Source organism: Neoarius graeffei, chromosome 1 (assembly GCF_027579695.1).
Source record: "Neoarius graeffei isolate fNeoGra1 chromosome 1, fNeoGra1.pri, whole genome shotgun sequence".
In the NCBI taxonomy this organism is placed as follows: Eukaryota; Metazoa; Chordata; class Actinopteri; order Siluriformes; family Ariidae; genus Neoarius; species Neoarius graeffei.
In genome coordinates, this window is record NC_083569.1 from 54,900,097 (window position 1) to 54,919,061 (window position 18,965).

General features: G+C 39.4%; 1 protein-coding gene across 1 annotated transcript in view; it reads right to left on the reverse strand.

Annotated features, from left to right (window-relative positions):
• The window catches only part of LOC132887957 (collagen alpha-1(XXV) chain), a 344,762-nt gene that overhangs the window by 145,019 nt on the left and 180,778 nt on the right, over positions 1-18,965 (reverse strand). The window contains exons 3-4 of the mRNA XM_060923795.1: positions 15,033-15,077; positions 11,747-11,756 (exon numbers count right to left, since the gene is read on the reverse strand). Of these exons, the coding sequence (XP_060779778.1) occupies positions 11,747-11,756; positions 15,033-15,077 (55 nt within the window). The remainder of the gene's footprint in view (positions 1-11,746; positions 11,757-15,032; positions 15,078-18,965) is intronic.

Consider the following 18,965-nt stretch of genomic DNA (forward strand, 5'->3'; position numbering starts at 1 on the left):
AGCACAAGTGAAGCTGGTTATTTTCCAGTAACTGAAGTGTGCCACTAAGCTCCACACTCCCAGGTTTAACTTAATCTTTGAGCTGGACTTTGAGGCCTTATGGACAGGTGCTTATATCCCAGCTCTCTCTCACTCTATACTAGTATTTGTGAGAGATTGCAAGCAATATAAAATTTTGCTGAACAAATTAGGACTTGCCTCAAAGCTAGTTTATATATTGCTGTTTCTAATAAATGCTACACTTGACCATTGACTACAGGAGCAATTCCAGCGTTATGGACATGACACTTGAACTCAAAATGGCAACAAATGACCCAGTGCATGTTTTATTGTCTCCCAGTATTTAAACAGGTGTTGCATATTTTAAGGCTGTACCATACTGGAGAAGTGATAGAACAAGAACAATTCCCATAGTACATCTAGGGCATGCCAGAAAATGCCAATAAAAGATGCGTTATGGATGTGACAGAAAAAGTATCACTTTTCTTGGGTGACTGTACATTTTTATCAAACTCTGTGAAATCGTAAACCTAATGTCGAAATGGAGATATCCATTTGATAGAGGGGTCCAAGGTGAATATTAAAAAATCTTTGTTTAAAATATTTTGTATTTCATGCAGAGTTTCGGAAGGAAAAGTCAGCGTTATGGATGTGACGAAATTCCGTTATGGATGTGACGCGTCTGAAATAGACATGGCATATGTTTAGAAAATCAGCAATTTAACCACCATAACCCTTTGAAAAACTCTCTAAATATCAGCTAAAACTATCAAAGTTCTTAAATAATATTTAGGATGGCTATTGTTTTGCTGTTTTGTGGATTTTAGCATACATTTCTGTGGCTTGTGGCAATAATATAGAATTGTACATGATCAAAGTTGGTTTTAGCTTGGGTTTTACATTATAAGAAAGAAAGACTGACAGTGACATATTAGGTTGGTTACAAATTGGTTCAACTTATTCACATCTGTAAAATACAGGCCTAGGTGATATCTCTGCGAATGGTTTTGATATATTACATGTTGCTTTATTTTTGCATGGTGAGGTTGACATTTACATGGAATTGCCCACATGCAGCATTGCCAAAATGCTATTTTTATTTTAAAATGTTAAGGCATTTTTTTCTAGGGGTGCTTAAAGGAACAGTCCACCGTACTTCCATAATGAAATATGCTCTTATCTGAATTGAGACGAGCTGCTCCGTACCTGTCCGAGCTTTGCGCGACCTCCCAGTCAGTCAGACGCAGTCAGACGCGCTGTCATTCCTGTTAGCAATGTAGCTAGGCTCAGTATGGCCAATGGTATTTTTTGGGGCTGTAGTTAGATGCGACCAAACTTTTTCCTGTTTACATAGGTTTATATGACCAGTGACATGAAACAAGTTCAGTTACACAAATTGAAACGTAGCGATTTTCTATGCTATGGAAAGTCCGCACTATAATGACAGGCGTACTAACACCTTCTGCGCGCTTCGGCAGCGCATTGATATCTGAGCTCTGTATCAATGCGCTGCTGAAGCGCGCAGAAGGTGTTAGTACGCCTGTCATTATAGTGCGCACTTTCCATAGCATAAATCGCTACGTTTCAATTTGTGTAACTGAACTTGTTTCATATCACTGGTCATATAAACCTATGTAAACAGGAAAAACGTGGAAGAGTTTGGTCGCATCTAACTACAGCCCCAAAAAATATCATTGGCCATACTGAGCCTAGCTACATTGCTAACAGGAGTGACAGCGCGTCTGACTGCGTCTGACTGACTGGGAGGTCGCGCAAAGCTCAGAGAGGTACGGAGCAGCTCGTCTCAATTCAGATAAGAGCATATTTCATTATGGAAGTATGGTGGACTGTTCCTTTAACGGTGAGTTGTACCGTATGATGTGTTTTATATTCTAATGACATATAGTATTAATAAAACCCTAACTAAAAACCTTTGACTTCAACTGATGTGCAACATAGTTATCCTTCTTTATTGACTGATGACGATCTTCCAAAATTCTAATAATATTATTTATTATTGAGACCAGCTCATAGCATTCAAGTCAAGTCAAAGTCCTTCTCACGCCAGAATCTGGTCTTCCCAGGCAGTCACCTGTCCCAGTACTAACCAATTCTTTAAGGCGTATGGGTGTGGTGCCGATCTCCGTTTCGATAGCCCTCGGCCTCTCGTCTATACAGCTAGGGTTACAGTGGGGGCTAGTCCTCTGGTAACCATGAGAGTTTGACTTCCCCACATCCATCTGTATTGCAGCGTGCCTTACCAGATGGTAGTAGGTACCATTTTTATGACGGTCTTTGGTATGACCCAACCGCACTCGCGATCTCCCGGTCGAGAGGTGGACACGCTAACCACTAGGCCAACTCGTAGCATTGCCATGATTTAATCTCATTTAGAATGCAGAGTAATTGATGCCTCATTATTTCTATGTCCAGCTATGTGTCATTTTATCATTTGTTCATGTAAAAAGAGAACTGATAAAAAAAATCTAAAGTTGATTTTGGATGTAAAGTTGATGACAGCACACTGTTTGGTACACTGTTCAGGGGCAAACGAGCACCGAAGAGCTTAACAATAGTGAACAACTTGTGAAAGCTCAGGAGACCACAGAGTGAATAAAGAATGCTTTCAATCACAAAAAAACAAACAAACAAGCAAAAAAAATGTTGAACACAAGCCAAACAACAGTTTGCTAAAAGAACATAAGCTGCAGACTTTCAGACAAAGTCTTAGGGACAGATGGAATGAAGAAAGTGCTCAGGAAAAAAGGAACTACTCATGATCCAAAGCATAACACTTCATCTGTGAACCATGATGACATGGGGATGTACAGACGCCAGAGGAACTGCTCACTTGTCTTTACTGATGAGCTGACTGCTGACAGCAGCAGCAGAACGAATTTTGACGCATACAGAAGCATTATAGCTGCTCACACACAGCCAAGTACTTCATAAATGACTGGCTAGTGCATCACCTTGCAGCAGGACAATGATGCAAAGCATTCTGCGAAAGCAATGATGCTCAGTTTTCAGTGACAAAAGTGGAATATCATCACCAAATAGCTCAAAGCAGAAATTCTTCTAAACAAGACGAATGTGGCTGAAAATGGCTGCATTACAGTCACTGAAAGAGCATAATCAGAGATAATACTCAGCTTCTGGATTGGAGGATTGCAGCCAAGTAGAAAACAAAGCGATTATTGATGATTTTTTTTTGTCTAATTTGTGATCTAACACTGAATATGTATAAACAAAGCTGTGATTTATGGATTATTCAGTACAGGGGTAATCACTTCCAAATTAACAAGCTGCACTTACCCTCATATGTATTGTTTTCATTCCTAAATACTGTAGTACCTAAATTCCCAGACTGTATAATTTTGGCACTGTAATAATACTGTACTTAGCTCATGTCCTGTACAAAAAGTGTCACAGAATTACATTTCATTGTTAATATTTATATACCCTTAAAGCTATACGGCCTTTTGATTTCATAAAATCAGTGAAATTTAGTTCCTTCTGAAATTTGGTCATTGTGATATATGTTTATTTCTGTAATATCTCAAAAAAGCAAAACATGAAAACAAAAAACAGGCCATTCTGTGGCTGGGAAGTTATTTAATTTGAGGGGATTCCCGAGCAAATAATGTGCATTAAATCACTCGCTTCGAGCAGTCAAGCAGACAGAGGAAGTCCGTGTGCGCATGCGCAGGTTTACCTTTGACCGTGCACTGACAGTTCCATCACTCTGTCGCTAAACGAACAGCTGATCACACTGAGGTGCTCGCTGACCGCCGATATTTATTAGTTTGGTCCTGCGTTTCCTTTCCTTTGCAACATAACGTCTTTTCTTCTCGCTCTCCATTACTGTAATCGGTCTCTCACGTTTCATTCGCAGACTCGCATCCTCCATTTTTCTCTCCTGTTTCAAATGTGTATCCCACAGTGCCTTGCACGAATGGGGAAAGCCCACCACGTGATGCATGACGTAGTATCTTGAATTGGGTCATGATGAAGCAGGAAAAAATAGCAAAGAATTTAGGGCCATGTGGCCCTAAATTTATTTATTGTTCTATTACAAAAAGTAATAAAATTGGAAGTCTGTGATTCGAATTCAGTAGCTTTCGGTCCACTAAACAAAAACAATTGGGTGTCGGGGAAAATTCTTTTTATGACCTAAACTTGAAAAATCTGAAAGGCAGTCTACCTTTAACTTAAGAATTTGCTTTACTTCTTTTAAAGCCACCTAGGACTGTGACCCTGCTTGGCTTGATTCACATTTACATTTATTTCATTTGGGAGATGCCCTAATCCAGAGTGACTTAGAGAAGTTCTTTGTAGTCTCCAACAAAAGCATCCTCATGTTAGTACAAAGTGGTCAGGGTCTAAAAATACCGTCAAACTAAAACCCTGTTAGAGATGAGTTAGTACAAGAGGTTACAGCAAAATAAAAGTTTCTTTCTTTCTTTTTCTTTCTTTAAGATTAGTGTTCATTTATATGCTTAATGAAAAGATAGATATTCAGTCTTTGTTTGAAGCTATTTGGAGATACAGCAAAAGTTCATGCCACCATATGATTCCCAGTACAAAGAAGAGTCTTGATGCATGTCTTCCTTGTATTTTGAGGATCGGAGGCTCAAGTTGAGCCATGCTAGAGGCTTTAACGTGATGATGTGCAGACAGAGAGAGAGATTGGTAAATGCCTTCAGGTAAGTGAATACAAATCCATTTTTTGGCTTTTGTACACAAACAATAGTGTTTTAAAATCTGATGTGGGCAGCTACAGGGAGCCAGTAGAGGGAAGGCAGCAATGCTTCAAAGGCTTTATCTTATTTGAAGTAACACTGAGGGGCTTTGTAAAAGAGATGCTGCTTTCATTGTTGTTGTTGTTGGTGGTGGTGATGATTCCGTGGATACATTCTAGATCTGAAAATGATCTTTGAATTATGTCTTCAGCATCACTATAAAGTTTCTCATATAAATATATCATCAATTTAAAATCCGAAATTGTGACTTCCACATGTACCAATATTTGATTAAATCGCCACTCATGTTGACAATTTCTCTGGTAGGTTTTGATGAAACAGCAAGCACTCTGGTTGCCGCTGAGTTTGCTAAACAACAACCTTAGAAAATATACTCAGCTAACAATTTTGCAGCAGTACTGCCGTTGCTTGAAAGCTTCTGTTGTCACAGTATAAGTATACTGTCATAGATTGTACTTCTCTGATTTCACTTGGCTTCCTGAATAAACCAAACTGAATCTTGCTGATTTGAAACGCCTGTCAACACTGAACATTGTTCTATACTTTTTACACAATATGAACAGCCTTCTGAACAGCCCCATATGTTGTCCTGATTCGTGGCAGCATTGGGATGGAACAGATGTCACTCCTTGTCCTTCTTGTACTGGGATTTGTTCAATTTGGTTTCTTGCACATTCTTTTCTGGTAGAGTTCCAGAAGTATACTGTATGTGATAAAAAAAAATATATATATATATATATATATATATAAAATCTCATTATCTCTAGTCACTTTATCCTGTTCTACAGGGTCGCAGGCAAGCTGGAGCCTATCCCAGCTGACTATGGGCGAAAGGCGGGGTACACCCTGGACAAGTCGCCAGGTCATCACAGGGCTGACACATAGACACAGACAACCATTCATACTCACATTCACACCTACGGTCAATTTAGAGTCACCAGTTAACCTAACCTGCATGTCTTTGGACTGTGGGGGAAACCGGAGCACCCGGAGGAAACCCACGCGGACACGGGGAGAACATGCAAACTCCACACAGAAAGGCCCTCGCCGGCCACGGGGCTCGAACCCAGGACCTTCTTGCTGTGAGGCGACAGCGCTAACCACTACACCACCGTGCCGCCATATACGATATATATATATATATATATATATATATATATATTTTCACCAACACATATTTTGCTTCTACTTATCTGCTACTGTAATATGGCTGGCATTGTCTCTTACTGTGGTTAAGGTTGAGCAATTTACACCCACAAATATATGATGCTGATAATATCAACAGCTGATCTAGCCTCATGCTGATAGACATGTTCCCTGTGTCTGGTATTCCTATCCTTTACGCTCTTCTTGAGCTATACAGGCATATATCCTTACGCAAATAGATTTGAGGAAACTATATCTCAAAATCCGTTTTTCCCTTTTTATGCAATACTGAAAGAAGGCATTGTAATCTACATTTGCTTAGCATAAATGAGTAATGTAGTAATTCCATTTGCAGGGATGGATGGCTATCAGTGCAGGTATGATTCATATTTGAACCCAGCTATGTCACCTCTCGCTAGTCATCTTTGAGAATTTGTTTGGAAATCTTCTTATGCCGTTATTTCTGGGCAACATTCAAGCCAATCAGGATTTTGCTTTCTTGGCATTTGTTAGTTCTGGTCCTCTGAGATCAAAGCTTCTCATATGACAAATGAGAAACCTTTACAGAATTCATCAAATTCTCAAATGACTTATGGACACATTAAATCTAATTGCACATTCAACTTCACCAAATTACAGTACATGTTTATAGACGATATTGTATGCAATTGATTGATTGCTTTATTCCGAACAGTAAAGAAGATGTAAAAAAAAATAAAATTAAATTAAAAAATTAAAAATGCAATAATCAAAACATCGTCATAAACAAACAGAATAGCGTAGCCACAAGGCAGTAACATAATAATGTTCGGAAAGGATTAGGAAGAAGTAAATAACTTATCAAATCCTAACCCTCTATACCACCGCTAATCAAACATCACTTTCCGCCATAATAAACTATATATACAAAAGAAAACAAAAGCAAGGAATTCATATCTATTCTTCACATAGAATTAATATTATAGGCATAAACACTCATTTCTGTCTAGCATGGTTGTTTTTTTTTCCTGACTTGTCAAAATGCCATAGTAATTAGTGTTTGGACTCCCCTCTTCTGTAAATCTTCTCTCAGCAGTGGTGAAGTATGGAGCTGATCAAAGTCCAACTGGAAGATGTTTTATTAACAGGTGCACTATATTATGGATGAGGCCAAGGGCTGAGCTCCTGGGTGTCTCCAAGGTTTTTCTAATCCTGGGCAAACCTACTGCATAATTCATTTACCATGACACACTGTTCCTTCAAATACATTTGGAAGGGGGAAAAAATGGGGTAAAATGCAATTCCATGCCAACAGTTTGTGTGGACACTTACAGGCTGGCTGGAAGGCATAAGGTCTATAAAAAAAAATTGTATATATCAGCTCCGTGCACTTACATTGGGGAAACAAGGCTTCAAAGTTCAAATGCTAGGTGCATAACATGATTATTTAAAGCAGGTACTAGTTTACAGTTTGCAGCTTGTTAAGCTAATGCCTCAGTGATTTGCATTCTAAAATGAATCTGATAATTGTGGTTTAATCTGAGAAACTGAGCGTCTGGGCTAATATTCATGTTGAGCTTATGTAGCCTTGATTGTGTTCATGGCACTCACAATGATGGATTTTGTTTCAGAAGAATAGATCAAGACAAATGCTAACTAGAACTGTGAGTAAACTCACGATAGAATAATCCCCCCCCCCATGCACTTATGAGCCTATCATCATATGTTGCCATGTGTAAAGGAATAAGTTGAATTATCTCCCCTTTGAAACATCAGACTGGGATTATTTTCCTTCATGCACATCTTCAGGTGGTATACTGTAACTGTAAAGTTGCATCAAAACCCATTAAACCGTTTAGGAGGAGTTGCGCTTACAAGACACATGGAGAGATGGACGGACAGACAGATGGACAGGGTGATTCCTATATACCCTATGTATAAATAGAATCTAGAATCTACATACCTCACATGCATATGGACTTAACTGTGTTAAAGTTTATAAGTGGGATAGTAACAACCTTGTCCCATTTTTGAAAGGAAAAAACAAACTTAAAATGTTTGAATCAATTCATCCTATGGTTTTCTCATCTCATCATCTTTAGCTGCTTTATCCTGTTCTACAGGGTCGCGGGCAAGCTGGAGCCTATCCCAGCTGACTATGGGCGAAAGGCGGGGTACACCCTGGACAAGTCGCCAGGTCATCACAGGGCTGACACATAGACACAGACAACCATTCACACCTACGGTCAATTTAGAGCCACCAGTTAACCTGACCTGCATGTCTTTGGACTGTGGGGGAAACCGGAGCACCCGGAGGAAACCCACGGGGAGAACATGCAAACTCCACACAGAAAGGCCCTCGTCGGCCACGGGGCTCGAACCCGGACCTTCTTGCTGTGAGGCGACAGCGCTAACCACTACACCACCGTGCCGCCCCCTATGGTTTTTATTTCTTTAATTACAACCCGCTGCAGGAAATGATTGTAAACAGTTAAGGGTGTATTTCTTCATGTGGCCAAAATGTATCTTCATGCATTGCTAAACTGACACTTCACTCAGTTGTGATTGTTGCGTTGGCAGTCTTTTTCCATAGACCCATTAATCTCTTTAAATAAGTCAACATAGCTATAGTAAAATGAGTTTGCTTTTTTTTTATTTGTCTGGAGAAAACCAGTGGCTAACTGCTGAGTGCTTTTCCAAACTTTTTTTTAAAGGCTGTTCACAGGATTGTCATTCTCAAAATTCCTAAATCATAAAAGTTGCCATTATTTGAATCACAATCTCTCCAAAACATTATCTGGAGGAGTGAAATGGAACACATATAAAGACAAATGATCGCTTTTCCATCTTGGTTTTCTTCTTTGTTCTTTTTATACTGCTTATTGAACAGAGAGTTTTTAAATGATCTGCGAGTAGCCGAGCCCATTTCAAATCACCCACATCTTTACTGTTTATCAGATTATTTCAGATAACTGTTATTTTCATTCATTTTCTAGCACATCTAATAACTATAAGATCTTCCCTTGAATTTGTACGCAACACTTCATTGGCAGAGAAGATAAAAAAAATAGCCATTTCAGAAGTGTTGCCTCGTTGGTGTTGTTTCATCTGTCACATTGTGTTTGAAGAGAGAATCTTAGATAAAATCATACAGTCCTTTCAATCTTGTAATAGATACTCAGTGAACCTGTAGTTCCTCCAATACATCTATTCCTAGTGTTTTTCTAGTGATTTTCTCTTTTAGCATGGGTTGATACACAGCACCCAACAGAGTGACTGATGGCTGAATGAAAACATCTTTACCACCTGGCTTCGTCTTACTTCCAAGCTCAGATGTGTCTGGTAGGTGTCCGTAAATGCGAAAAGAATTAGCTTCTTGTTCTTTTCACAGTTTCATGGACCCGTTCAACCGCACACAACCTCTGTGAGTTATTTTAGCAAAACCTACATGTGACCCGAATAATGTACTGACACGTGTCGACTGTCAGAGCCACTAATGGTTAAATGTGCATTTATGTTTATCATATCTTTGAGAACCAGAATTCTTCTCTAATCACTCTGTACCTCAGACTCTTTTTTTTAAGAGAAGGTCCTGCCAAACTCATCCTGTCGGGTAAACTTTGGCCCAACTTATTTCTACACTACAGAAAACCATTGCAGTTGGATTCGCTTCACCAGATTTATCCATTGGTTTTGTTTATAAACTGTAGGCTTGGCTTACTGTATGCAGTGAGCAATGAGAAATGAGCTTTTTCTGACAACGTGACTACAATAATATACAGAAAAAATACTAAAAAAAATCTAAAAGTCACAATTTTTCATGATTTATAAATGGAAATTATGCTATTTCCTATGCCAAGTCATCAAAGTTTTTACCTTCAGAGGTGTACAATCATTCATGCAAATCAAATTCAGCTCTTTGCCATGGTACTTACAGGGGGACCTAGGAAGAGAAAAAGAGAAAAGAAAGAAATATGATCATCATTTGGACAAATTAGCAGACAACATTTCAGTTATTTTTCAGGAGATGTTCATTAGCAACGGTGCATCCGATGGTCCCTGGCTTTGTTTCAACTCTACATTGGTTTAAAATAACAGTTATAAATAAACATTAAGGGAATGGACATGATTCCATCTACTCTATTTCAACTCACGACTATCACTGCATTTGATTTTTGCATGTATGCAGATTCATGTGTTTCATTAATACTCACAGTATATAAAATTATCACCGAAGCACAATGCTCACATATCATCCTTTCTAACTGTTGTACGTCAACAATGACAGGAAATCAAATATAGATTTAACCAGGACATATGGACTGTTACAAGGCCCTCTTTCCTCTACTTCCTTCACTGTAAAAATGTTTTGTTGTTTTAACTTAAAAACGTGAGTAACCTGGTTGCCTTAAAATGTTGAGTTTATCTAAACTCATATAGTAAACTAGCACAATGCAACTTGATTGCCTCATTGTGCTCACTTACTATATGAGTTTCGATAAACTCAAAATTTTAAAGCGACCAGGTTACTCAACTTTTTTAATTAAAACAACAAAATATTTTTCAGTGTTCTCAGTCACATCCTTCTGCCTAATTTGTCCACCAATTTACAAAGGAGTTCATTAAAAAGCCTTCAGATCCCCGCCAACACCCACTACCGCCCTCCCCCTTCCAGTACTGCAGTTTTTGTGTGTAATGTTCAGCTATTAATTTCACAAGGACATTTTACATTTGTAAAATTTCATATATTTCATAAAAACTTCAATTTTTATAGAAATAAATAGATAACGACTTGTAGATATGCAATTTATCTTCATAAGTGTTTCATTAATATCTGTCCTTGAGGTCAATACTTGAATAATGATACTTCAGCTATAAAACATTGTTCAACTTAACAGTTAACTGATCAAACATGAGGGTAGGATCAACAATGACATTATATAACAACCTAGGTCTAAAAAAACCCTTGTCATTTTCTTTCTTTTTCTTTTTAGAGCTTTTTATAAATATTTCATAAGAATACTAAAAATACTAAGAATACTGCTGCTGGGACAAGAGAAGGTCATCAGTTAGAACTAACCTTTAACAAGCTATTTCAGCCATATCTCTTGGGGCAGCTCACAACATACATTCATAGATTAAAATATGTAGGATAAAATAAAAATGTATATAATAATATTTACAATATTTAATATAAAATATGTATGCAATATTTACACAAAATATGCAAAGTTCATTTAGATAATAAATTCTAATGTGCATTTAAAGATACTGTATGTTCAGTTAATAGAAGTACAATATAGTGCCCACCGCAATTATTGGCATGCCTTGTAAAGATTAGTATGTAAATAAATAAATAAATAAATAAATAAGGTTAGAAAAAAAATCCACCTTTTGGTGAAGTAGCTAGAACTGTGTTCTATGGTCTGATATAACAAAACTGGAGCTTTCTGGCAATAAACACTCAAGGTGGGTTTTGCGTAAAAAGAAGGCTGGCTATAATGAATAGAACCCGATCCCAACTGTAAAATATGGTGGCAGTTCTGTGATGTTTTGGGGCTGTTTTTCCTCCAAAGGCCCTGGAAACCTTGTTAGGGTCCATGGCATCATGGACTCCATGAAATACCAGGACATTTTTAATCAAGATCTGGCTGCCTCTGGCAGGAAACTAAAACTAGGTCATCACTGGATCTTCCAGCAGGACAATGATCCGAAGCATATGTCCAAATCAACACAAAAATGGTTCACTGACCACAGAATCAAGCTTCTGCCCTGGCCATCTCAGTCCCCTGACCTGAACCCCATTGAAACCTGTGGGGTGAGCTGAAGAGGAGAGAACACAAGAGAGGGTCGAGGACCCTGGATGACCTGGAGAGATTGTGTAAAGAGGAACGGTCTCAGATGCCCTGCTCTGTATCTCCAACCTTATAAAATGTTATAGGAAAGACTCAGTGCTGTTTTACTGGCAAAGGGAGGGTGTACAAAGTATTAAATGCAGGGGTGCCAATAATAGTGGCACATGTGTTTTTGTTGAAAATAATTATTTCTTGATGAGGGATTTGTTTTTCCCTGAATAAATTTCAATTAAAGGTTGGATTTTTCTCATTTTTTTCAGTGCGAGATGAAGCAACTTCACCAACAGGTGTTTTTTTTCTAACCCGTTTTTTTTTTTTTTACAACTCTTTACCAGTGCTGCCAATAATCATGGAGGGCGCTGTATATACACTATAAGTATCAGTTTATTCAGATGTGCTACCCAGAGGAAATGGAGCACTCCCAACTTTTCAAGCTTATAGTCCAAAAACCCGAGACTGATGAAAAATAACCCAGCTCCTGTACTGGAATCCTTTGAATGTTTGACAATTTCTATGTTCATGATTAATGTCTTCTTGGCAAAGTAGAAAGGTAGACTCTGCATGATCATAAGAAAGAGCAAGTAATTATCACCTGCAAATATGACAGGAAGGTCTGGAACAGCCTTGGATACTGACAGCTACATAGTTCACGTTTGGCTAACTTTGTTATTTTACCAACCTTCATTTAGAGTACACATACAGTATGTGTTATGTTTACTTTGATAACAGGTGATTACTGTTTAATGCATTATCATTAGGGTGCTATAACTCTTTTATGACAAAATCCCTTTGTGGAACTGAGAGGACTGTTTGATTTAGTTTCTCTCAGCATGCTTAGAAGTAGCAGCCTCGTCACAAAGCAATACATCCTGCCTCACTGCATCTCTGTGTTTATTTTATTCAACTGACAGAAAGAACTAAACTGGATTCTAAATACTACCCAAAAATAGTTGGTACATATCCCGATGGTACTTTCACCTATAGTTTCCTAGTGTGTGTGTGTGTGTGTGTGTGTGTGTGTGTGTGTGTGTGTGTGTGGCTTATATTTATTTTTTTATATTGGTCTTGTAGATGGTTTTCTCCACTGAGTGTTATTGTTTAGTTAAGCAGTTCATTTCATTTGGATAGTGAGCTGCTGGAATGAAACCTTTTAATAGATTTTTTTTCCTGTGGTCATTTGGTCATGCAAGGACTCTGAACTACTCAGAGAATGTGAATAGGCGCCTATGTGCATGTAAGTGCATTCAAGCACTGACCACCCGTTTTGCACGGTCATAGATAACCGCCACGCTCTCACTCAGCAGCTACATCCCTCAACCACTAACCCCACCTATGACTGCTTCAGTCAGCCCAGCCAAAAAACGCTTGTTCTTCTTCAAACCCCACTCACTCTCCATCATTTTTAGCTTTAGTTCCTGGGTAAACACCTTGGTGTTTTTCCAGTTTGCTTTTGCCCCTCAATTAGTTGGTTCCTTTGGGTAGAATGCAACCAGATGAAAGGATGTTCCATCTATCCAGGCAGTCTTCCCACATGTTTGGTGTTTCTCACCTTGGAAACCCACTGGTCTTCATTTAACTACATGGCCAAAAGATCTGCTGAAAAATCATTCTCTAATCAAAGTGCTATACATGCAAGTTGGATGGAGCCAAGCTTCTGGTGATGAATATAAGCTATTCATATTTATGATATGCAATAGATATATAGAGATGATACAGACAGAAATATTCTTTATTTGTATTCACATTTGGGAATTGAGTATTAACCAGTGTTTTCCCTATAGCCCAATAGAAATTTCACATCTCAGTATATTTCATTCTTTTATGAGCGGGAACCTGGATCATATGCAGTTTTACTTCAAGTGGACCATTAGTCTAATGCATAAAGGTGAGAGTAAAAGAACATCTCAAGAACTCATTATTTGAGCATCAACTCACATTTATTTTGGCTTGTCTGTCGACCACATCCTAAATGGAAGTGTGTGTGTGTGTGTGTGTGTGTGTGTGTGTGTGTGTGTGTGTGTGTGTGTGTGTGTGGTCGCAGACCAGAGCTGGAAACTGCAAATCTGGCCTGGCGGAAAGTGTGTGGCCCAAGTGTAAAATGCCTTGATATGCTTGGTCTGGCTGTGCAACATGCTGATAAAACAACACAATCATGCAGTTCATATATCAGCACAATAGAAATAATTGTTGTCTTCTTGTATACCGTTACGATGCAAGACTATACACTGTTACACATTGTTCTTGCCTGGCACTGGCTGCTTTTCCAGTCAATCTATCCATAGGAGGTTATTTCAGTTTTCATTGCTGCATAAATCAGCCTCAAAATTACACATCGAAACCAAAGAAAATTGACCAAAATTTGAAGTATCAAGCAAAAATAACAACAAAATGCATCACTTTCTCTTTTGGCTTTGAAGTGACATGCGTGGTGAATGGTAGTTTGAAATATATACCACAAGAATATATACACAATCATCCACTCAAATGAAAGCACAACTCCCGGCCAGTCACAAGATTTGAAATTAATTTAGCAAAATTAAAAGCAGAGGAGTTTGTATGCAGACATCAAAAGTCAACTAGAATATTTGGCCTGTCTCCTGATTGTGTTTAATTCCTGCAACTTGAAAACCCACATCAGAATTAATAATAATGGAGTCCAATGTCCTGTCTACTCTATCAATGACTGCCTTCATTTCCTTTCCAGTGAGCTAACCACTACCTCATAGTTCAAGCTCACGGAGGAAAAAGCTTTTATATGCAGTGATTCAAATTTATATGCAGTCATTTACTTTTTATGGAGTGACTACCTTTGCTCCAATAGGACCATTGTATTGTATTCAACCCCTACACCTCTCAACACTTGTGATCATTAGTCTTCAATGTCCTTTATTTATCCTCATAGCATTTAAGATTTGAGGGTTTTTTTTTTCTCTTCTATTGCAGTTTGATTCGGCATCCATTTTATATGGTTTGTGGGTAGGGTACCATTAATGTGAGTCCTCTAGAAATGAATTAGGTCTATTTTTTGCAGGATTTGATGGTCTGTTCAAGGTATGAACTTCCTACTAAAGGTCCAATAAAAACAGAACTACCAGACGGAGAATTCAGCTCTTCCGGGCAGTTGCATTTTAAGTCGCCATCATTTTCATTAGGAAAATGTGAAAGGCGTACTTATTACCCTTTCATGAATAAGTTCCATGAATGAGTCTTATTACTTGTTTTGAAAACTGTCTGCTGAGTGAGACGACATGAATACTGAACCGTGAGGTGTTTGAAAGAAATCACTCACCGGGTTCTCCATTGTGTCCTCTTCTTCCTCGCTTTCCCGGTGGGCCTGGAGTGCAAAAAAAGAAACATGTCATTCGACTTCTTTTCATGTTTGATCAGACTAAAATCCTCAGATGTTCACAGTGTCTGCTACAGACTTTGTCAAATGTCTGAAAGCTAAATAAAAAGCACTCAAGGGTGTTCAGACCGAGGTTTTGTTCAAATAATGTTTTTGTAGACTTAGAGCTTCTTCAGACCATCCAAGGTTCATTAAGAATTTAAAAGTCAGAGCCTAAAATGAAAGATGACAGTGTCTTAATCCTAGAACATAATAGTTCAATTTCTTCTGCGTTTATTCTTTTCAACACGGGTGCATTTATTTCTTGTTTGTTTCGTTTTTAGTTTCTTGTGAGCCTTGAGTGAAAAGTGCCTATCTATTTGCGCTGGAAATGCAGCAGAGAAAAGTATTTAAGGCTCTTCCTATTACTGATGGAACTCCTGCAAAAGATAAGAGGTTTAACTTAAACTCCTGCACCACACAGGAGTAAGTTAGAGGAAACAATAAAACAAAAACAGAGCATCTGCTAAATCAATTCAGCTATTAACTCAGTTTAAGGTACCGAGCCTGAGCCAAGGACAGGAATGCTGGGTCGACATATTTATATATTCATTAATTTGCCAAGCCTTACTGTTGCATCTGGTAGTTGTCTCTTTACTTATGATGCCTTTCCTTGTCAGAGCCATTGGCTGTGAAAGCAAAGTTTGCTGCCTAAGTGAGCCATAAAAAGCAACAGCAAAAGGTTACTTGCTAATTCACATGACTTACAGTACTTCTTTGCTGTTGAGAAAGATCAGTGAAGTGACCTTTTTATTTGTCACTCATCAGTGACATGCTTAAATGGTACTTTGTGCAGAAGTAGTGTGGAGAGACACTTTTTTCCTGCATGTTTGGGTTCCTGTCAGACATTGTAATGGTCAGTGAATATTGCACCCATTTTGAGTGACAAACACTATGAATTTGGCTCCAATTTTCAACTACTTCAACAACTTATATTGCAGGGCGGGTGGCACGGTGGTGTAGTGGTTAGCGCTGTCGCCTCACAACAAGAAGGTCCAGGTTCGAGCCCCGTGGCCGGCGAGGGCCTTTCTGTGTGGAGTTTGTATGTTCTCCCCGTGTCCACGTGGGTTTCCTCCGGGTGCTCCGGTTTCCCCCACAGTCCAAAGACATGCAGGTTAGGTTAACTGGTGACTCTAGATTGACCGTGGGTGTGGATGTGAGTGTCAGTGGTTGTCTGTGTCTATGTGTCAGCCCTGTGATGACCTGGCGACTTGTCCAGGGTGTACCCCGCCTTTTGCCCGTAGTCAGCTGGGATAGGCTCCAGCTTGCCTGCGACCCTGTAGAACAGGATAAAGTGGCTAGAGATAATGAGATGAGATAACTAATGTGTGTGACTGAACTGTGTACTTAATTGTGTAAATGAGTGCAACTGTGGGTACTTAAATCTGAACTTAATGGTGTCCAGGCCTTCTACTTCTTCCTGGTTAAACTTCCCAACTGTAGCCAAGGCCTTTCATCTCTCATCTCTTATAATAAAATACTACACTATATTAAAGCTAGACAGCCTTTCGATTTCATAAAATCAGTGAAATTTAGTTCCCGCTGAAATTTGGTCATTGTGATTATATGTTTTATTTCTGTAATATCTTACAAAATATCAGGCCATTCTGTGGCTGGGAAGTTATTTAAATTGAGGGGATTCCTGAGCAAATAATGTGCATGAAATCACTCGCTTCGCGCAGTCAAGCAGACAGAGGAAGTCTGTGTGCGCATGCGCAGGTTTACCTTCTTTTTCTTCTTTTGGGTTTTACGGCAGCTGGCATCCACAGTGTTGCATTACTGCCATCTACAGGTTTACCTTTGACCGTGCACTGACAGTTCCATCACTCTGTTGCTAAACGAACAGCTGATCACACCGAGGTGCTCGCTGACCACCAATATTTATTACTTTGGTCCTGCGTTTCCTTTCCTTCATAACATAACATCTTTTCTTATTGCTTTCTGTTACTATAGTTGGTCTTTCATGTTTCATTCGCGTCCTCCATTTTTCTCTCCTGTTTCAAATTTGTATCTCACAATGCCTTGCGCAAACAGGGAAAGCCCACCATGTGATGGATGACATAGTATCTTGAATTGGGTCATGGTGAAGCAGGAAAAAATATCGGAGAATTTAGGGCCACATGGCCCTAAGTTCATTAATTGTTCTATTTAAAAAAAAAAAACTAATAAGATTGAAAGTCTCATCTCATCTCATTATCTGTAGCCGCTTTATCCTTCTACAGGGTCGCAGGCAAGCTGGAGCCTATCCCAGCTGACTACGGGCGAAAGGCGGGGTACACCCTGGACAAGTCGCCAGGTCATCACAGGGCTGACACATAGACACAGACAACCATTCACACTCACATTCACACCTACGGTCAATTTAGAGTCACCAGTTAACCTAACCTGCATGTCTTTGGACTGTGGGGGAAACCGGAGCACCCGGAGGAAACCCACGCGGACACGGGGAGAACATGCAAACTCCGCACAGAAAGGCCCTCGCCGGCCATGGGCGCGAACCCAGGACCTTCTTGCTGTGAGGCGACAGTGCTAACCACTACACCACCGTGCCACCCCCAAGATTGAAAGTCTGTGAATCAAATTCAGTAGCTTTTGGTCCACTAAACAAAAATAATTGGGTGTCAGGGAAAATTCTTTTTATGACCTAAACTTGGGCGGCACGGTGGTGTAGTGGTTAGCGCTGTCGCCTCACAGCAAGAAGGTCCTGGGTTCGAGCCCCAGGGCCGGCGAGGGCCTTTCTGTGCGGAGTTTGCATGTTCTCCCCGTGTCCGCGTGGGTTTCCTCCGGGTGCTCTGGTTTCCCCCACAGTCCAAAGACATGCAGGTTAGGTTAACTGGTGACTCTAAATTGACCGTAGGTGTGAATGTGAGTGTGAATGGTTGTCTGTGTCTATGTGTCAGCCCTGTGATGACCTGGCGACTTGTCCAGGGTGTACCCCGCCTTTCGCCCGTAGTCAGCTGGGATAGGCTCCAGCTTGCCTGCGACCCTGTAGAAGGATAAAGCGGCTAGAGATAATGAGATGAGATGAGATGACCTAAACTTGAAAAATCTGAAAGGTAGTCTACCTTTCAAAGTGACATCTTCATAAGTATGGGGCAGAAGCAGAAATCGAATTCCAAGAACCTTATTACTAATCTCAACAGTGATCACTTTGCACACAAACATGCCCAAGCTGACATAAACAAAGTTAACTGAACTATGTCTGCTAAGTTTTTAAGAACATGTTGGAACCTACAACCATTATAAAACTACTCTGTGAGTCTGAGTATTCCATGCACATCATCCTTTTATGTTATCTTTATGAACTGAATAAAGCTCAACTGGCATAATAAATGAATAGAGTCCAGGTTGTATATGGACCTGTACACATGCAGCATGAACATAGCAGATATGTTGAAGAAAGTATTGGAACAGAAATCTGTCATGCAAGAACATTACCAAATTGAGCAGTATATAGTATACTTAATGTAGTGATAAGCCATATGGCCTTGAAGAAATGATGGAAATTCATTTATGCCTATATCCAATACCACCATATGAACATTCTTCATTTGTGTTTCACAGCAGAATATTGAATGACTATAATCTGACTAATTCATGACTCTGTGCATCAGACACATATAATCTGACTCTACACTGGGTATTTTGATGACCAGTGTAAAATTTTTTTCTTTGTGCTCTTCTGTGTTTTTGCAGTTGTTGTGGAAAGAGCAAAATGTATTTATGTCATCTTTGACTGAAACAGTATTATAATCAGGGTGGCACGGTGGTGTAGTGGTTAGTGCTGTCGCCTCACAGCAAGAAGGTCCGGGTTCGAGCCCCGTGGCCGGCGAGGGC